Below are 18302 nucleotides of genomic sequence, written 5' to 3'. Positions count from 1 at the left end.
ACTAAGCGAGGAGCACGCGCCCCGCCCTTAGCAACGCGCGGCGCCTTCACTTCCGGGATAGGGGCGGGAGGGAGGTGCGCTCTGCGCATGCGCGCTGCCTGCCCGGAAGCGGCCGCTGGGGCTCGGGCGCTGCGCGGGGCCATGGCCGGCATCAAAGGTACGGGGGGGGGAGGGGGGGGGAAAGCGGGGGGGGGCGTTGCCATGGCAACCGCAGCGCGGGAACCCTGAGGCGGGGGGGGGCTCCTGAGGCGGTTGGGGGGCGGTTGTGGCCGTTGGGGGCTTAACGGAGGGGGCTGGGTGCCCGGCGTCCGGCCGTTGACGTGCTCGGGGTCTGTGTTCGCAGCGCTGATCAGCCTGTCCTTCGGCGGAGCGGTCGGACTGATGTTCCTGATGCTGGGATGCGCCCTGCCCCAGTACAAGTAACGTAGCCGCGGCTTAGACCCGGGGGGGTGGGGGGGGCTCTGGGCAGCGTCAGCCTCCAGATGGCTGACAGGTTAAAGCTGAGGGTTAAGATCACCTTCTGGTGGGTTTGGGCTTGCTTAGCCAAGCCTTGCTTTGCAAACATCCCCTTAAACTCTGCTGAAGCAGTTCACAGCCATGGGGTGTTGGGTTCCCGTCATCTTGTTCCAAAGTAAAGGGTTCCCTTTGCCTGAGCTTTTGCCTCATCTTTTCCAAATATACATATTGTATGCAGAAAATACCTTACATTGATTATCATGAAGAGCTGGAAGTCAATTAACTTCTCTTCTCCTTTCTTTTTCAGCCAGTACTGGCCCCTGTTTGTTCTGTTTTTCTACATCCTTTCTCCTATACCGTACTGCATAGCAAGAAGATTAGTAGATGACACAGATGCTACAAGTAATGCCTGCAAGGAGCTGGCCATATTTCTTACGACAGGCATTGTTGTCTCAGCGTTTGGGCTACCTATAGTGTTTGCCAGAGCAGAACTGGTTAGTACTGTTTCAATCTCTGAAAATCCTCTTTGCTGAAAAAGTTGATGCTGTTTAAACTGAAGGTAGAGCTCTCGTGCACTGAGTGACTTTTATGAATACATACTTAAAATGCTTGTAGTGGAAGCAGAACAGGAATTCTTTCAGGGAAAAACAAACAAACAACCAAACAATGGAAGCATGGCCAAAAGTCATGTTTGCCAATTGCTTTACATATTCATGGAATAAACCCAAACATCCTATGTTCCTATGTGTGATCTGGAAAAAATGAGGTAGAATATAGCATGAAAACTTAACAGGCAAGTAATCAAATGTACAAGTTTACAGCGTATCCTGAAGGCAATTTGTAGGATAGTTGGGGTAAAGAAGTATGAATAAACAGTGAATTTTTGCACTCGCTGTGAAGGACATGTGATCTTGTTTTTTTTTTTTTAATCTTCTGAGTTATCATTATATCCTTCCTGGTGTATGACTTCCCACTACCATCCTGTAAAAGATGACCTTGTTTGCGTGAGTTTCAATTTCAGAGAATCCCAAATCAAAAAAAAAGAAATGAATGTACTTTCATAACATCTCTTTAGGCAAGAACATTTGAGATGGTCAGTTTGAATGCCTCACAGCCTTTGACTAAGCACTTAGACTCCTTGGAAAACATTCACCTCTGTTTTTTGTTGTAACTTGGTTATCTGCTGACATTTTAAAGGCCTCCATCCTTGGCTCTCTGTTTAAAAATTCCTGTGGTCGGCAAGTATAGCTGGACTGCACGTATGTTTGATGCTGTTGCCTAGCCTTACTGCACTGTTGCTGGATGTTAAGTAAAACATCTGTGCCTGCTAGCCAGCACTTAGAACGGGACTAGGAAAACTTCAGTACTGCTTGGCTGACTACTGTTAGGCAAAGCCTTTTTGGGTAAGCCTAACCAGCCTTTCTGGCATAACAAATAACGAGATACTGTCTTTTATCGTGTATCTGTTGCTGAACTTTGTCTGTAACATGACATCGAGAGATTACTTTTTGTCTTGTTCAGTTCAGGATGCATCTAACTAAATTCCCCTTGTTCGCAGATTTACTGGGGCGCGTGTGCACTTGTTCTTACGGGGAATACAGTCATCTTTGCTACGATCCTAGGATTTTTCTTGGTCTTTGGCAGCAATGACGACTTCAGCTGGCAGCAGTGGTGAAAGGAAGATAAAGAACTATCACAGACATCTTGTCGTTCAGTGGCCATGCATACAAATGAGAGAATGGGCAATAAGAGAAGTAGTGTAGCAAGCCTCTCGAGTATTCTAGATACTCCTTTCTTTCTCCTTGTTCATTCTGAGTGTACTACTGTTTTCCTGATAGGTTTCTAGGTTTTTATGAAGTGAAGAGATGGTTGATTTAATTTTTACGTTTGGTATATTTTTAGGTGCTCTGTTTGTTTAAAATTTTCATTCTTGTTCTGCTCAATGTGTATGTAAAGCTTTAAAGCTGGAACAAGAATGTTAAAAACAAGGTTTCAAAGAAAAGTTCAAGTCTTTTTGTTGTTTAGCATTAATACAGTGCTTCAAAATAACTTTTCTAAAATGGTGATTATATACAAGCTGAGCTGATACAAGCAGTTGTACACCACCGTTGTCAATTACCAGATATAAAGATTGTAGTTATATTTTACCAGGGGCAAGCTGGAGGAGTACCAGTAGCAGATTTTTCTTCTGCCCGTACGTAAAACTGGGTAATGAATGTTGATAGCCTTCAATTAAGGAAAAGGCTGAGAAGCAGGTAGAGTTATTTGGGAAAAATCCTGAATTCAAGCACTGTTAGCACTTTTACCTGCTTCCTTATTAATTTTTGTGTGGATGTGACATTCAAATCATCTGTAAATGTGTTGATGCTATGACATACAAAACCAAATTGCGTTGTAGGGGAAGGGGAAAACGATGTTTAAATTCCATTTTTAAAATCTTTTTTTTTTTGAACTGTATTTATAAGTATTGTATGGTTTTGAGCTTTTATGTCAACTTTTTACCACAAAGAGGGTAAAATGTTCACTCATGGAACTACTGGTCTGAATTAATTTGAAGCATGTACGAAGCTTTTTCCTCATTCCCCTTTTTAATTTATTTTATACATAAATAGAATAAAGCTTTTCAAATGTAGATTAAAACTATGTTAAACTCGCCTAAGAATGATTCCCTCCACCCTTTTTTTTCCTTTGCACAATGCAGTTGAGCCATGACTTTTTTGGAAGTCACTGGCTGAACTGATTTCACTGACTGTTTTTAAGTTCTTATGCACTATGGGTTAATAAGATTTAATGTTTTGTCTGTAACTGTAGACTTGTGTGCTGTAAGTTTACACATGTAGCTTCAAATATTTCAGTCATTTCTGCATACCTCTCAATTGTCTGTATTTTTCATTTAAAGAAATTTGTCGTTAGACATTCCATTGTGAGATAGCTGATGAGGGCCAGTTAAGCAGGCTTGGCTGTACCACATACAGTGATTAACCTCTAAACTACATTTTTATTCATCTCTTTAAAAGTCTGGGAAATGTACTGTGCATAATTAAAAGGTGGTGATTGCTAAGATCTTACTGGACAGTGGAGCGGTATGAAAAGGCACAGAATATCAGGCCTTAGCGGTAATGCTTGTGCATAGATGTAAGTGAAATACAAAGCTTGAATGTTTGAAGTCAGACAGTAATAATAGCTACTTATGTGATGTGCTCATGGAACTTAAACCAGCAGGTGGGGGAAGTCGGGGTGTGGTTACCTACAAGTGCTGCTTCATTAATGTCCTCCTGTGCGTAAAATAAGAACTCAATGTTATCCGCACTGGTAGAGAAACAGATGGTTGTCAAGACCATAGCGCAGAAGCCAGCAGGTAGCCTTTCAGTCCTAAGTAAGTGCTTCACCAGACTGTTTGTGATCATTCAAAGATGCCTAACAGCTGTAGAGCTGCTCGTTTCGTGATGGTTTTCAATGAGATGTCTGCACCCCTAGCCCCAAAATGATGGATTCTTTGGAAGATTTGCTAAACCAATGGTTATATCGGCAGTCGTTGCCCTTGTGAAGGAAGAACAATGAAGACTTGTACAAATCTGTATCTGTTACCAGCTTTTTTTTTTTTTTTTTTTGGTTCAAACTGTGGTGTTCGGTTCCCATCCCTTGCTCCCCAACCGCTTTGCTGCTAGCCTACTTCTCAATTTGATGCTTCTCCGAAACACCAGGACACTGAACTGTGCGTGTATGCGTCGGCTAAGCATTTTGTATGTTAATTGCATTACAGTGTTATGTTCTTTTCCTGGCACACCAAGCATTGCAGCCTGGCTCCGGTTTGAGCTAGACACTTGGGAGGTATGAACTTTCCGTGTTAACAGGCACTGAGGCAACATCGCCGTCCTATAGCAGAGAATTTTGAACAATAAACATTTTAAACAGCAATCCCGGCTCTGTACGTTTAATCAGAAACAATAAAAGAGTACTTTGGTTAAAGCATTACTCTGTTTATTTGGTACAATTGCTGTTACTGTTGGGAGGGATATCACAAGCTTGTTCAAGTGGTGTGAGCTTCGTTCACCTCAGATCACGGCCAACACCATTTTTAAGGGTCTGTGTGGCGTTTACACCGAGGAGGGGCTGATATTTGCGTATATTTTTCTTCAAACATTCTGCGTGAAACCTGGAGCCCCTGCCAGCCGTCAGCAGAAGGGGGGAACGGAGGAAGGGGACCAGGACCGGCCTCCCCCGGCTGCGGGGCGGAGCGCGGCGGGGCCGCCCCCGGGACGTGGCAGGGCGGCCGCGGGGCCCTTCCTCTTCCGAGGGCTCCCGCTCGCAAGATGGCGGCGGCGGCCGGGGCCGGGGCCGGGGCGGGCGGCGCGGCGGCGGCAGCGCTGTGGAGCGAGGTGAACCGCTGCGGGCAGAACGGCGACTTCGCCCGCGCCCTCAAGTCCGTGAACAAGAGTGAGTGCCGCCGGGGATTCGGGGTCGAGTCATGAAATCATCGGAATTCTGTGTCTTTTTATTTATTATTTTTTTTCTGGCAGGAAGTGTTAGCGTGTAAGACGTGTGCTTGCCTAGAAGTGCTTCTCTCCCTGCCTGTGCTCTGTGTGGCGCTGAGGCAGGTTTTGGCTCCGTGTTTTCTGCCTGGGGGTGAGGTGCCAGCGAAAGGTTTGCTCAGGTGCATGTAGCCTTGCTCCAGGTGTGTTAGCAGAGCGGTCATTTCCAGTAAATTCAGTGTTTGTACCAGATTCTTCCACATCAGCAGGCTTCTTGTGTGGTCTGAACCAAGGCAAACCATGCCAATACCCTTTTAAAACAACGTGACTGTTTTCTTTAAAGGTTTTTTTCCAAAATTTAACACTGTACATCTCTCATAAAGCACTAACATGTCTGATAACGAGTGAGATTGTCATGTTTAAACTCTTTTATTTTCCAGTACTTCAGGTTAGCAAAGACGACGTGACCGCGCTTCATTGTAAAGTGGTGTGTCTAATCCATAATGGGAGTTTCAAGGAAGCCCTCAGCGTAATCAACACCCACAGTAAAATATTGTCCAGGTGAGTTGTATCTTGCTGTAGCCTACAAAATGTGAAACTTTAAGTCCCCGAGAAGCTGCTGCAGCTGGAAGCACTGATCGACAGCAAAAGCAAGAGCAGGAAGTGCTCAGAGCCATTGGAATTGGGGGTCTCAGTGAGACACTGATTTCCTGTGGGTGTGAGAGATGGTCTTGATCAGTTTGAGACAGTCTAATGGCTTGCTTTTCTGTTGGAGAGATTGGTCATGGAGGTAACTGAACACTAGAAAAGAGGCAAATTTTCCCTGTTGACGTGGGTGAGCTCCATCGTTGGGACAAGGGAAGAAGACGTATTTCATGGGAGCAAAGAGAGGCAGGAGAGGCCCTTGCCAGTGGGAGCAAGCTGTTAGCTCTGCATGGCTTTCTCATCATACTGCTCTGCAGGGTCCTTTTCTTTGCCAGCCTGATAGTATCCAGCTTTTGAGGTGGTGCAAATGGTTTGTGCATGTTCTCAAAAATCAGGATCTTGAAGACAACTTGCGTTTTAGAACAAGTCAAACTTCTGTATTCCCTTTTAAGTTACTAAGTAGATTTAATTCTTTTCCTAATAAAGATGCTCTTAGTGCAGTGACTAAGATAAAAATTGCTCCCATGAACTGCCTGGCAGCAGCATTTTTGTATTTCAGATGCTATTCTTGTTAAGGAACTTCCCAGAGAAGTGCCTTTCAGTATCAGAGCCATGAAACTTTTCCATGTTTATATAAGATAATAAATATTATTACCTTATTCACAAACTCCTTCTTTCCTGGGATGAAAGGGGTTTAATTTAAGTTTTTAGCTTGCTTTTTAGTATGTGATGGAGACAGGAGAAATTTCTCTAAATGTAACTGGCTTCAAGTTTTCTCTTTAGCTTGGCAGTGCTGTGTCCCTCTGCCCTGCCTAGTAGGGAAGGTGGAGGTTCTTGTTCTGTCCTGAAGTTGTCTTGTCCTTCACTCGTTTTTTCACTCATTGTCCCACTCATTTGTTTTAATTCTTAATGCCATTTTTTTTTTTTTTTTTTTAAACTTCCCTAGTACTCAGCTGGTCTGAGATAATTTTTAAATAGGGAGAGAAATGGCTGGTCACAAGCGTCTGTCGCTGCATTTGTGGCACTAGTGATGAACTGAGGGAATTGCTGATTAATTTTCTCCTAGCTTAAGTGGTAGCTCAGGGCATAGCTGGAGCAGAGCACTCAAGGCTTGATAATGTTTTCCTGCTGGTGTGAGCTTGGCTTTGAAGCCAATTTTATGCTGACATCAGCAAACACTTTTGCTGCAATTGTACTGTGCTGATATTTCAAAATAGGTTACTGTTAGCTTAAAATCTAACAGCTAGGAGGAGCTGTGCTTTATACAGCTCCCTTTCTCTCTCTGTGGGAGTTGATTATGTGTCTTTGACAGTTTGCAGTGATGATCTGCTGTAGGGATATGCCTTCTGTTAGGGAAGGAGTCGCATAATGAAGCTTGCTGTTGTTTTGCCTTTAAACTTGATTCATATTACCAGTAGGAGGTCTGGGGAATTACTGGCTGTGTAAACAGCTGATTTGAAATGATGTTTCTGGAGACACCAGAAAGAAAAAGAAGAAGGTTCATCTTGAAGAAGAAGTCTTGGTATTTCTTCTCTGGTTGATATAAAGTAGGTTAAAGATGTTTACAGCACTTGACAGATGAATTATTCAGTAATCTGGGATCATGTGCTCACCTCTGGTGCGTGGCTATTTGGAACATAGTAGTCTGCGCCCAATTAGGGCTGCAGGTGTGTTCAGGCGGGTGAATGCTGTTGAATGAAGACTCCCGTGTCTGCTATCAGCCTTTGTTTTGTCATTGCAGTGATGTTATTGCCTTCGAGAAGGCCTACTGTGAATACAGGTTGAATCGTATCGAAAGTGCTCTCAAGACCATTCAGAGTGCCAGTCAGCAGACGGACAAGCTGAAGGAGCTCTATGGACAAGTGGTAATTACAAGCTTTTCTTCCTGGTGGCAGTTCCGTATGGATGCCTTGGCTCTCTGCTCTAATGTGGGGTGACTATGGGGATGGAATTATCTTCTCTGTCTTAAAGGTATGGAGGGGTACAGTTTCCAGCTGCTCCAGTTTGTGCAAAGCCTCAGTTGTCTGTAGAAGACAGACTAATTTTCTGACTGCCACTGAGCCAAAGCACTGCATTCGTGACTCCCTCGCCCTTCCTGGGTCTGGCCTGATACAGTTTTAGAAGCTGAGGGGATGAAGGGTGGAGGTTGACTGATTAATTTTTTTTTGTGGTTAAGCCCTCTTGATCTTTGCCATCAGATACCTGTCCAGGAATGGTTTGTGGGACCTGATGTCTCAGGCGTTAGAGGCAAAGCAGAAGAGCTGTTTCTCCCAGGTTGATCAGGACAGTTTTGTGAAGACAGTTTTTGGATGTTTTCTCTCAGTTTCATGAAAGGCTGTTTATTTAACTTTTCTCGTAGAGAGATTAATTAATCTGGAAAAAGACTGTCTGAGAAGAAAAGCTTATAAAATGCTGCTTCTAAAGAATCTCCTACAGGAGTTACAGCTCTGCAGCCTTTATGCATATCTGCCCTTATTGCTTGAGTCCTAGCAGATAGAATTTGCCCATACAGGTAGACGCAAATGTTAGTAATGCTCAGCCTAAAATATACGATGCTGTGCTTCTGCTGATCCATGAGGAGGGAGAAAGGAGGCTGCAGTTATTGGTGTAGGCAGGGAAATGCTGTTCTGAAGGCTCACCCCCTCCTGTTTTCAGCTGTACAAGTTGGAGCGCTACGATGACTGTCTGGTTGCATACCGGGATCTCATACGCAACTCCCAGGATGAGTACGAGGAAGAGAGAAAAACCAACCTCTCGGCTGTTGTGGCAGCACAAAGCACGTGGGAGAGAGTGATGCCAGTAAGTGTGTGCTTGTCTGGGTGTTAGAGTGGGAGCCAGGGAGTAAAGGATCCGGAGTCTTAGGGCTCTAAAGGATGGAAATGCATTTCTGTCTCTTAATGACTTCTAATGACCTAGACCACCTTGTTGTGATGGGGAATCTTTTTGTTAATGAGTAGTGCAGATAAAGATGTTCTAGTTTCTCAGAAGCCTTTGCTCTGGAGATGTGCATGGCACGCTCAGTTTTCCGTTCAGTGCTGTGGATCCTTGCCCTAGTTCTCTAGGGTAGTGGTTCTTACTCATCCTCTTCCAGCAGTGTAAGCAGTCCCCAGGTTCAGGCTGGAGTTGCTTCCTCGCTGATTGTGTCTGACTTCATTGTGCAGTAGGAAGGAAGATATTTTGCACCATGACTTAAAATTTGCCAGTTGAAAATGGCCCTTTGAAAATGGCCTCTAGAGGTTTCTGTAGAAAATCTATTTGGCAAGGAATGTATGTGAAAACTATAGCTTGTGTCTGTAGCCTGTCGAATCTGTACAGATAGTTACTGTTTCTGCTGTGCTATGTTTGTTTTTCATGCTAGGAGGATTTGGGCCTTCGAGAAACCACTTACGAGCTGTGTTATAACAGCGCATGCGCGTTGATCGGGCAAGGAAAGCTGAACGAAGCAATGAAGAAACTACGGAAAGCAGAAGGTAAAATCACGGTGAGGTGTGAGAAGCTGCGTGTGACAGAAGCAGTTACTTCCTCTCTGGACACACACTTAAGCAGAGAAAGAAGTTTGGACTGTCAATTCAAAAACTGACCAAGAGCAGAATTTTCTGTAGGTGTCCAGATGGTTCTGGGCTGAAGTGGTGTTTTTGTAGAAGCCTTCCTCTGCAGCTCTTTTCCAGAGACACACTGCATGTAGCATCTCCTGGCTCTTTTCCAGCCCCCTGATTGGGGTGGAATTCCTTTGAGCAGGTTTTTTTTTTTGAAGTGGGAAGCACACATGAATGTGATCTCTTCTTGAAGATGTCTAATCTATTCTAACTCCTGGTTTTATTAGCCTGTATGCATGTGTGTGTGCATATATATATGAAAAAATTACTAATTTCTTTACAATCTGTTTGCTTTTATACATAAATGTCAGTTCTACCCTGATTTTGATGGTAGAATAGCAGCTCCCGTTCCTGTTGTGATGAACACGTGTAAATTTGGGGGTTAGTGATCTGTATGTGCTGCATACGATAGTCCTTTGGAAAGGTTTGAAGGTTTTGGTTTGAAGGTTGGACCTTTCAGTGGATAAGGAACTGGCTTGAAGGGTTCACCCAGAGAGTGGTGGTCAGTGGCTCTTGTCCAGGTGGAGGCTGGTGACGATTGGTGTCCCTCAGGGGTCTGCACTGGAACCAGTGGCTGTTTAGTATCTTTAGGATCAGTGCACGCTTGCAACCCAGAAGGCCAACTGCGTCCTGGGCTGCATCACCAGAGGGGTGGGCAGCAGGTGGAGGGAGGTGATTGTCCCCCTCTGCTCTGCTCTTCGGAGGCCCCACGTTGAGTGCTGTGTCCAGGTCTGGAGCTCCCAGCACAAGAAGGATGTGGGGCTGTTAGAGAAGGTCCAGAGGAGGGCTGGAGCATCTACTATGAAGAAAAGCTGAGAGAGCTGGGGCTGTTCAGCCTGAAAGAGAGAAGACTCCAAGGAGACTCATTGCAGCTTCTCAGTACTTAGAAGAGGGGATATTTAGATTAGATTTTTGGAGGAAATTCTTCACTCAGATGGTGGTGAGGCACTGGAACAGGTTGCTCAGAGAGGCTGTGGATGCCCCATCCCTGGAGGTGTTCAAGGCCAAGCTGGAAGAGGTCTTGGGCAACGTGATATAATGGGTGGCATCCCTGCCCATGGCAGGGAGGGTGGTTGGAGCTGAGTAGCCTTTAAGGTCCCTTCCAAGCCAAGCTATTCTATTCTATTATATTCTATTCTATGTTTTGGTGAGATACATGGGAAAGTTAAGAAGTGACTGATAATTGTACTGAAAGCTTTTGTAGTGATGCAGAAGTTTCAGGATCAGTATCTTCAAGGGATACATGAAAACAGTATATGCTCCCACATGCTTCTAGGCTGTCTTTTTCCCCCCCTAAGCCTTCTAAATTCTGTTCTTCCATTTGTTTTTGCTTCTAGAGCTGTGCCGCCAGTCACTCTCAGAAGACACTGTAAGTTGCTGATGTTGTTCTGGAAAATGTGTGCTTTGCACCAGCATGAATGAGGGTGTGGTCATAAAATGTAAAACAAAACAAAATAAAATAGCCAGATAACAGCCTAAAGCTGCTAACGTGGTATTACCCAGCAAGACACGGCACTGCTGCTGGTACCAGCTGGTGAGGCTGGAGCAGCAATCGTGGTTGTTGCAGAAGTGTAACACCACAATTGCTGCTGTGCTTCTTGCACAGTTGCACGTGCTGGTCCAGGCGGGATGGTTACAGCTTGTCTGGAACCTCCCCGTGACCCATCCATGCTATGAACATGCTGACTGGGTGATGGGAGACTTAGGTGACTTGTAGTCACTGGTTGGTTCAAGCAGAGGGGTAAATTCAGACTTACAGTAGCAGGTGGGGCTTTCTTTTGGTTTAACCCAGGTTTAACTTGTATTTGTGCTGTGGCTTCACATGTAGTGGCTGGGGTTCTTTCTTGCTAATGCTGCTCAAGACAGCTCATAAACATTTGCCTGCGGAATGCTGAAACAAGGGAAAGAGACCAGGTGGCAGCTTTTTTTCCCCCTTGATTTTCCTTCAGGACGCGACTGAGGAGGACACCGAGGCTGAACTGGCCATTATTCACGGTCAGATGGCGTATATCATGCAACTGCAGGGTCGTACAGAGGATGCCCTACAGCTCTACAATCAAATAATCAAGTTGAAGTAGGAGCTTTTCTACAACTGACATTCATTCTTCCATCTGTAGAGAGACCACTGTTCAATAACAGTGTGTTTTCTCCTTTTTTTTTTTTTTTTTAATTTATCTGCAGGCCAACAGATGTAGGACTGCTTGCTGTCATTGCAAATAACATCATCACAATTAACAAGGTATAGAATGACCTTGCTCCTTTCAGTGTGGCCCTTCCTTGTGGCTACTCAAGTTGTCTGTTTCTGTGAAGAGAGGCGGATAGTCAGGGAAGATTTTTTCCTAAACAGTAGTTAAATCACAGACCCAGAGAACTTCTCTTGTTGAAGGAATATATTGAAATCATGTTGTGTGATTTATTTTTTTTTCCCCAGGACCAAAACGTTTTTGACTCAAAGAAAAAGGTCAAGCTGACCAATGCGGAAGGTGTTGAGCATAAACTCTCCAAGAAGCAGCTCCAGGCGATTGAATTCAACAAAGCTTTGCTGGCAATGTACACTAACCAGGTAGGAGAAACCGATCTGAAGTTGACTACAGACTTAGCACCCTCCACAGGAGTCTGACTAGGCAAAAATGGATGTGCAGCCAGTAGACGATACAACCACCTGGCTTAAGCACATAGGTGTGGGGAAAAATCCCTAAAAAATAGAAGTGAAGATGATTAGGATGAGGTGGAATGGGTTTGTGGGGTTCTTAGATGCATCTGAACTGCTACTGAGAGGTTTTATTCTTGGCTCCCTGTACCCGTTTCAGGGAAGTCATTGCTAGGAGCTGATCTAAGATATAACTGGCAGGTTAGCTCTAAATTAGGTGCTTGCAGAGGCTGAGCAAACTATTCTCTTCCCCCTCCTCAGGCGGATCAGTGCCGCAAGCTGTCAGCAAGCCTGCAGTCACAGAGCCCTGAGCATCTGCTCCCTGTGCTCATCCAGGCTGCCCAGCTGTGTCGTGAGAAGCAGCACGCAAAGGCCATAGGGCTTCTGCAGGTAGGTTGAGAGAAGTACTCCTTTGGTCTCGCTCCCTTTAAACTTGTTCTGTGTGTTCTTCGTGCTTTTACCCTTTGTTTTGTTTCGCTTAAATATCCAGGAATATCTGACTGTGCTTATTTTGGCTTAGTTTAACATTTCTGGAAAGCATTTACACCCAAATGAGCCATGCTGATCTAAATGGGATAGTTCCCTTGCACCTCAGGTGTTTGTAGAAAATGTCTTCTAGGATAAGCAGTGGGCTCTGTGGCTCTACTCACAAGCAGTTTACCACAGCCTCCTTTTGGAAGGACTGAGTGGCCTGGGATTGAAACCTGAGAGGACACTGGGCCACTGGCATAGTTTGGGGTCCTCGTCTGCTGCATGCTGAAGCCTGCATGTACTGGAAAGCTTTCCTTGGCTCTTGCCAGCTTCCTGTGAGTGTGAGGTCCAGTTCAGCAGAGCAGCAGCCTGGTGCCCGTGCACACGTTGAGTTGTTCTATCCTCTGATTCCCAGGACTTTGCAGAGCAGCACCCTGCCAACGCAGCTGAGATCAAACTGACGATGGCCCAGCTAAAAATTGCTCAAGGTATGCAGTGTCTTCCCTTCTTGCAAAACTGTCAGCATGTAAGAATGGTTTAAGGCTTGGGGGGGAAATGGGCTTTAGGGAGTCCCCTGTGTGGAGGTGTGTCCTTCATTCCTGGAAATAAGGGAGATAGTTTTAAGAAGAGGACTGTTTTGTCCCCATTTTTTACCTTCAGCAGGAACTAGTGGAAGTTCACAGTCCCCTGTCCACCAGCTAGGATGAAGTGTCAGCGTGGCACTAAGGGCATGTTGTTCCCTCTCTTACAGGCAGTGTCACCAAAGCCTGTATGATTCTGAGGAGCATAGAGGAACTGCAGCACAAGCCTGGTATGGTAAGTAAAACTGCTTGCCCTGGGTCACCTCTAGTTGTGTTTAGGGTGTCTGTACCTCATTTCTTCAGTGCTGATTTTTTTTTCATGGCTGTTGGGGTAGAGATGGGGGGAGAAAAAAAGTTTCTAGTGAAACTGTGTACAGTGGCAAGCAAAGGAAGTGCCAAGACAAGAAATCTTTCTGTGGATGCAGTCCTAAGCTTGTACTGTAAGAGAAGGATTGTTGGTGACATTTCTTTGTGAGGGACCTTCAGGTAGGAAGGTCTTGCCTGGGTATCCTGCCTGTCACCATAGCTGCTTTCTAGGGACAGAGCAAAAAGCTCACATTGCCTCTGTCTTGAGGAAATCTTGTGAATTAAATGCTAGCTCTCTGTCCACAGACAGCTTGTGTGAGCTCTTGAATGTTTGCAGGTGTCTGCGTTGGTGACAATGTATAGCCACGAAGAAGACATTGACAGTGCCATCGAGGTCTTCACGCAGGCTATCCAGTGGTATCAGCAATTCCAGGCAAGTCAGTCCTGAGGAGGTAATGTGGCCTTTTCTAAGTAGCCCAAGCTCAGCTTTTCCCACTGATGCACGGCCTCAGCAGTTCATCCAGCTGTGATTTTGGAGAGCTACGAGCTCCTGTTTTGCAAACATTTGTTTTATCACTGCTGTATTATTTTAGATGTGTTGCAAAGAAGGAGGAGCAGATCCTTACTTTCCTGTCAGATTAGGAGAGTGGGAGCTATAGGTGCCCAAATGTAGCGGTCAGGCCTCCTCTCTGATTAGAAAGCACTGTGGATCAATGAGCAAGCTGCCTCGTCCCATACAGTCTTACCTCACATCCTAGAGTGCAAAGATGGTCTAATTCTGTATGACAGGGTGCTAACGCAGTTCTCCCTGGCCAGGTCTCTGGGGCATTAAAGCCAATTAGAGCTGGGCTCCATGCTGTGAAATTAAAGACCTAATTACAGCTGCTTTGTCTTTCAGCCAGAGTCTCCTGTTCATTTGTCACTGATAAGGGAAGCTGCTAACTTCAAATTAAAGCATGGCAGGAAGAAAGAAGCAATCAGCGACTTGGAGGAGCTCTGGAAGTGAGTTGTGTGGCTGCTAAACAGGGAGTCTCTGCCCACAGACCTCTGCAAGCTGCCTGGTGCCAGGTCGTTTTTGACAATGTTGGTTCACTAGCAGCCCTCTTACAGAGTTGCTTTTGTGCAGAGGTTCCAATACAAAGCCATGTTTGTGAAGGTAGGGGAGCACTCATTTGGTCTGTGGCTGACATTCACCTGAAAACCTGCCTGACTTGTCCTGGAAGACTCCTATGTGCACTGCAGGTTGCTTTGGTGACTGGGACACGTGCATTTTTCTAGTGCTGCATAAACCATGGATGTCTTAAGTTTTCATTTTTTTATCCAGTTGGTGGGGTATGAGAGGGTTCTGTTAATTTGCCTTTGCAACTGGAACTTCAGGGGGTTTTGTCTTTCATTGCCTGCTTTGCGATAGTGTTACGATAATCTGCTCCTCTGTCTGCATCAGTGATGTTTGGTGGTGTGCTCTGTAGGACACCACAGACTGGCATAGCCTGTCCCCACAGATAGCAGCCGTGCTCTGGTAGCACGCAACAGGTTTTGGGATGAGTGTATGACTTGAGCCTTCTGTTTTTTTCTTCTCCAAAGGCAAAACCCAAAAGATGTGCACACGCTGGCACAGCTCATCTCTGCCTACTCCCTGGTGGACCCTGAAAAAGCTAAAGTGTATCCTTTTTAGTGCCAAGGCATTTGGGCAGTGCTTCCTTGGATTTCAGTTGTGTGGGGAATTTGGACCCGTTCTCACCTGAAGAAAGGCAAGGAACATCTCCAGTTGGGTACCCGGGCCAAGTTTTCTGGAGCTGCTTTATTTTCTGACTGGTGTGATTACTGTGAGATTCCAAGACCCGTTTGTCTTCGGCCTCCTTTCTGAGATGTGGTAATTTAAGACTATGAGGAACCAAAAATAGGAGCTTCTCCGTCTTTTCTGCTGCAGTCTTGGACCTGTGGTAGTAACGCAGGACTGTGCCCAACAGAATATGGCTAAACTCTCCCTGACCCAAAACGTCAGGTTCCCATACAGCTTTTGCCATCTAGAACAGCATTCAGAGTAAATTGCTGCTTCTGTCCCCCACCTCAAAGAAGGGAAAAATGAGGCAGAGGGCAATTAAGCAGCTCGCTCCAGCTTGGGCAGGGAGCTGGGGCTGGCCCTGTAGGTCTGCCTGGTATATTGCCATCAGGCTTAACTTGTTCAAGTTGACGTTTTCTTTTGGTATCTGAACAAAGGTGGGTGTTTCTTTGGTTGCTGCTTGCCAGTTGCGTGTTAGCTTTCCTGGTTTGCATCCCTGAACTCTTCCTTTTCAGTCTCAGCAAACATTTGCCTTCCTCGGACACCATGTCGCTGAAGGTAGATGTTGATGCCCTGGAGAACTCCCATGGAGCGACCTACGTTCGGAAGAAAGCTGGGAAACTCACTGGAGACAACCAGCAGAAAGAGCAAGGGTAGCGTGCTGCTTTGGTTTTGGCACAGTCATTCTTTGGGATGGCACAAGAGCCACACCTGCTGTGGTAGGGGTATTGGTGCAGCAGATGCCCTGGTGGGAGGGGAACCTGTTGCGTAATTGCAAGGAGCTTCGGATAGCAGCAGACCAAGTTGTTAGAGAGATGGGAATGGTTTAGTTTCTTCCAGAACTAGCTTTTGGTTGATTTCTCACAAAAGCTGTGTCACAGTGGCTGTTTCCCTGCTTGCTTTTCAGGCAAGGGGAGGTGAAGAAAAAGAAGAAGAAGAAGAAAGGTGAGTTGTACTTCCTAGATGTTGATAAGGCGCAGATGCAGAGAGCTGGCCAGATTGTTTCTTCTGGTAGCTAACCTGCAGCTCCCTGGGAGCTGGGACTCGTGAACTGAGGTGTTCATGACCGATTGCTCATCCTGTGTGGGGCATTTCTCCACAGAAGGGAGAGCAGCTCCCTGGCAGGACATTTACAGCATCATGTGCTGTGGGTTGGTGGAGTCTGTGTAATTCCTCTCTGCTGACAAGCCCCGTTTATCCCTTGTTGACACCTCTCTAGCATGTTGACCCCCATCTCATTTCCTGGCACTGGCTGTTCTGCAGGAAAGCTGCCCAAGAACTACGACCCCAAGGTAACTCCTGACCCTGAGCGGTGGCTTCCAATGCGAGAGCGTTCCTACTATCGCGGACGGAAGAAGGGGAAGAAGAAGGATCAGGTTGGCAAAGGAACTCAGGGTTCAACCACAGCTGGTTCCTCTGAACTGTAAGTACCCACTGCTGGGTTTGGTGTGGGGAATGACTCCTGGGTGGCTCGGAAGCGTGGCTTTGTGCTTTCCTGTGGCTCTGTCACCTCACCGGCCCTGGGTAGCACAGCTGAAGCTGCACTTTGTCACTTGAACCTTCTACCAGGTGCTCTTCCAGAAGTTCCCTATAATTAACTGAGAAGCAAAATGATACAACAGGCATGCTCAAAGGTGCCAAGGTGCAAATAAAATCCCAGAAGTCTTTTAATGAGCTTTTCTTAGCTTTGAGGTTTAGATGAATTTTGCACGCCCTCTCTCAACCTATTTTCTTTTGTCTTTTGGTTACTGCTAGCCATTATTTGGGAAAGTACCATACATCCCTCTAACTTGATCTTGATTTGAGCTGGAATCAGGGTTTTCCTTTATGTATGAGGCCTCACAGCAAGCTGGTGACTTACTAGCATCTGGGAGAAGGAAGTACATTTAAAATAATAGCGACATAGGGAACTGCTAGTCGGGGATGATACAGCTCTTCTTTATACAGCTGTCTCTCAAAATGGAAGCATGAAAAGCCTTTTGTGGTACTGTTAGCTTGAGCAGTGTCTGAGCAAAGAGAGCTGGCACAAAGGTGCCTTTGTCATTAAGGAGAAAAAGGATGTTGATCTGCAACTGCGTATCTGGGGGCCTTAAAAGGGTTTTCTTGCATTTGCATGAGTGTCAACTGTCTATTCAGAAGTTGAAAGCTGTGCTTTTGTTGTTGGGATTTCTGCTGTCTGATGAGCATCAGTTAGAAGGTGATTGCCTGTCCTTTGAGACAAGTTCCCATCATCCATCAACCCTCCTGTGTACACTGAAGCTCATTTAAGATGAGCAGAATCTCCTTGCTTGAGTGCTCTCGCATCCATGGTGGTGTTGTAATGCTATTTTATATGACAGCTAAGCTACTCTATCTTTTGCTCTCAGCTTCCTGCCCAGCTGTTGCTACAGTGCCATATCTCCCGGGTGTTTGTGAACCCATGTGGTGTATTTTTCTCTGTAGGGATGCCAGCAGGACTGCCAGCAGCCCACCTACCTCCCCTCGGCCCGGCAGTGCTGCCGCTGTATCGGCTGCGAGTAATGTCATCCCTCCCAGGCACCAAAAACCTGCTGGTGCCCCAGCCACCAAGAAGAAACAACAGCAGAAGAAGAAGAAAGGGGGTAAAAGCGGATGGTAAAAAGGATGTGTAACCTCCCTCCTTCAGTAGGTGATGCTGGTTGCATAATAAAGGTCAAAAGCCAGTGGCGGTGAAAGACTCGTGGCATCCAAATCTCTCTGTGCTCTGGGAGGAGATGGGCTGGTATGGACACCGTGATAATGTCTGCTCACCGAGTTGTCTTCCTTACATTAGTTCCCACTGTGGCTTGTCTTCCTTCAAAGCTGTGTTAGTATGGAGCATAAATCAGAATAATGAGCCCCACGGAGTATGTTTGGGGGGCTGCTATGTCTCCCACTCAAGCAGGAGGAGGCCTGGGGTACTACATGTGGGAGCAGCTGTGGTACTGTCACATGGGGAAAAGGGTGGGTGAAAAGGACCATGGCCTTATTTGGTTCTCTCTTGTGCTTTTGGGGAACTGCGTTCTTAACTGTAAATACACACGGAGCTTGTAGCTTATTTCTGGAGTGAGATCTGTTCCATATGTTCAGCCCCAGGAGCTGCATGCTTCCCAGTCCCTGCTCCAACTCCTGTTTTAGTTGTTAGCGGAAATTACTTGCTGGGACAGCACACTGGATTTGTGAAGGCCTGTTTTTGAGACTAGTAAGCTCCCTTGAAAGTTGGAGTAATGATGCCTTGCATCTCTTCTCCCCACCACTGTCACCAACTGCAAGTTAGAAGCTGGGTTGTTGGGCTTAATGTTTAGCTGCATCCCCCAGTGAGGGTTAGGAAAGTCCTCTTCATCA

General features: G+C 46.0%; 2 protein-coding genes across 3 annotated transcripts; both read left to right on the top strand.

Annotated features, from left to right (window-relative positions):
• The first annotated feature begins 28 nt into the window (after positions 1–28).
• On the top strand, positions 29–4374 carry LEPROTL1 (leptin receptor overlapping transcript like 1). The gene is made up of 4 exons (XM_082759517.1): positions 29–157; positions 344–419; positions 764–950; positions 2015–4374. The coding sequence occupies exons 1-4, from the start codon at positions 88–90 to the stop codon at positions 2129–2131; spliced, it is 450 nt and encodes a 149-aa protein (XP_082615643.1). The 5' UTR covers positions 29–87; the 3' UTR covers positions 2132–4374.
• Positions 4375–4764: 390 nt separating this feature from the next.
• Positions 4765–17655, top strand: SRP72 (signal recognition particle 72). 2 transcript variants are annotated; one of them, XM_082759039.1, is made up of 19 exons: positions 4765–4893; positions 5369–5489; positions 7315–7438; positions 8229–8372; positions 8932–9043; positions 10507–10538; positions 11119–11243; positions 11351–11408; positions 11601–11732; positions 12081–12209; positions 12706–12778; positions 13042–13106; positions 13515–13610; positions 14076–14179; positions 14762–14839; positions 15476–15613; positions 15868–15905; positions 16224–16383; positions 17403–17655. In XM_082759039.1, exons 1-19 carry the CDS (start codon positions 4770–4772, stop codon positions 17575–17577), a joined length of 2028 nt encoding a protein of 675 aa, XP_082615165.1. In that variant the 5' UTR covers positions 4765–4769; the 3' UTR covers positions 17578–17655. The 2 variants fall into 2 exon arrangements, with proteins under 2 accessions (XP_082615165.1, XP_082615166.1); XM_082759040.1 differs by having other exon boundaries at positions 13515–13614; positions 14080–14179.
• Positions 17656–18302: the final 647 nt, after the last annotated feature.

The sequence above is a fragment of the Aythya marila genome (genome assembly GCF_965140915.1).
Source record: "Aythya marila genome assembly, chromosome: 4".
NCBI classification, from domain to species: domain Eukaryota; kingdom Metazoa; phylum Chordata; class Aves; order Anseriformes; family Anatidae; genus Aythya; species Aythya marila.
The sequence above is the reverse complement of the archived record's forward strand: the minus strand, read 5'-3'. Positions and strand labels throughout refer to the sequence as shown.